Genomic DNA, 1,353 nt, shown 5'->3' with positions numbered 1-1,353 from the left:
GGCGCTGTGCAGCTATGGGTTAGCCTATAGGCTATGCAAGGCATTCAACCTAAAGCTTCGATTTCTGACGAGGGAACGAGAGGAACTTCCTTCTCTATCAAAGCATTTGAAACAATTCAACTATTCTCTCGAGATATATTTCTAGCACATTGTCTATGGGTTGTGAAGGGCTGCACGAATGGTTGGTTTATATTATACTTATTTTGAGTTTGTCGCTTTAAAGCTTCCCTTTCCTTACATGTAGGCTATTGCGCAAGTTTCACCACTACACATTTCAAAACAAACTAAAGCTCATCAGCAAAAACACAACTAAACACCATGCTTTCTTGCGCACAGGATTTTTGCCATTCTCATTGATCATATAGTATTCGGGTACGTAGGGTACTGTTCTGCGCTTGGGTGCCTATCGCCAACGCGCAAATGGAACAACACTGACAACTGCATACAGGCTATCTGGCAGGTTATATATATCGGATAAAGAAAAAACATAAAGACTGACTTTCTGAGGCTTCCTAGGTCTGCCGGGTCTCCGCTTCGGAGGCTCTGTTGCTTCTGATGTTGCTGGTTGCTCCTGGGACCCTGAAGTTTCGCCGGCTTCTTCACCGCGTGCACTCATTGTTACTTGTACCAAAATGTAATCTCCTGCACCTTCTATAGTCTATAACACAGTCTGATCTGGCACACCGGACGTCCTGGTGCGGATCACGAGAGGGGGGATCCTCTGTTGTAATGCAAGGATCGGCGGATCTCAAAGTAAATTGAGGAAATGAGTGATGCTAAGAAATTAAAAGAAAAAAAAGAAAACGGAGATGGTGTTTGACTGTATTATGAGAAGCACTTAGGCCTATTGTCCTCTTCAGTTTGGTTCAGAAAAATGCCTCCTCTTTCGAAGTGGGTGGGGGTGGCTTTAGTGATAAAATAAGCCAGTGATCAATTGGAATTTCGGTGTTGTCGGTGCAAATGAGCAGGACACCATTGAAGAGAAACGGTGACAGTGCACTGTCAAATCCACGCGCCGCGATTGACTGACAAATCACAAGTAGGCTACCTAAGTTTTAGAACCAAGGCAAAACCGGGGCGAGATTTTTGCACGGATTGGCTAAAAAAACGGTGGGCATTATAAATGCATCTCTACAGCCCACACGAAACCAGTCTAGCCTACTCTGGATGAGGATGAGGTAAAAAAAAAAAAAAAAAAAAAAAACACCTCCCCGTGGGTGGATAACACGGGGGTGAGCGGGTGGGGGGAAAGCAAGACCGAAGAAAACTGGCCCGCCGCCAGAGAAAACATGAGAAATTCTGCGGCGTTAAGAGGAGAGACCGCATTGAGACAAACTCACGTGTCCAGAACCA

General features: G+C 45.2%; 1 protein-coding gene across 2 annotated transcripts in view; it reads right to left on the bottom strand.

Annotated features, from left to right (window-relative positions):
* Nucleotides 1–616, bottom strand: part of hmga2 (high mobility group AT-hook 2) — a gene marked incomplete at both ends in the record, with an annotated part of 28,656 nt that extends 28,040 nt beyond the window's left edge. For both annotated transcript variants that reach the window (XM_084447610.1, XM_084447611.1), the window contains one exon: nt 500–616. In XM_084447610.1, coding sequence (XP_084303736.1) covers nt 500–616 — 117 coding nt within the window. The remainder of the gene's footprint in view (nt 1–499) is intronic.
* Nucleotides 617–1,353: the final 737 nt, after the last annotated feature.

The sequence above is a fragment of the Borostomias antarcticus genome (genome assembly GCF_949987555.1).
Source record: "Borostomias antarcticus genome assembly, chromosome: 13".
Classification (NCBI taxonomy): Eukaryota; Metazoa; Chordata; class Actinopteri; order Stomiiformes; family Stomiidae; genus Borostomias; species Borostomias antarcticus.
Note: the sequence above shows the minus strand (reverse complement) of the source record. Positions and strands in the feature narration are given on the sequence as shown.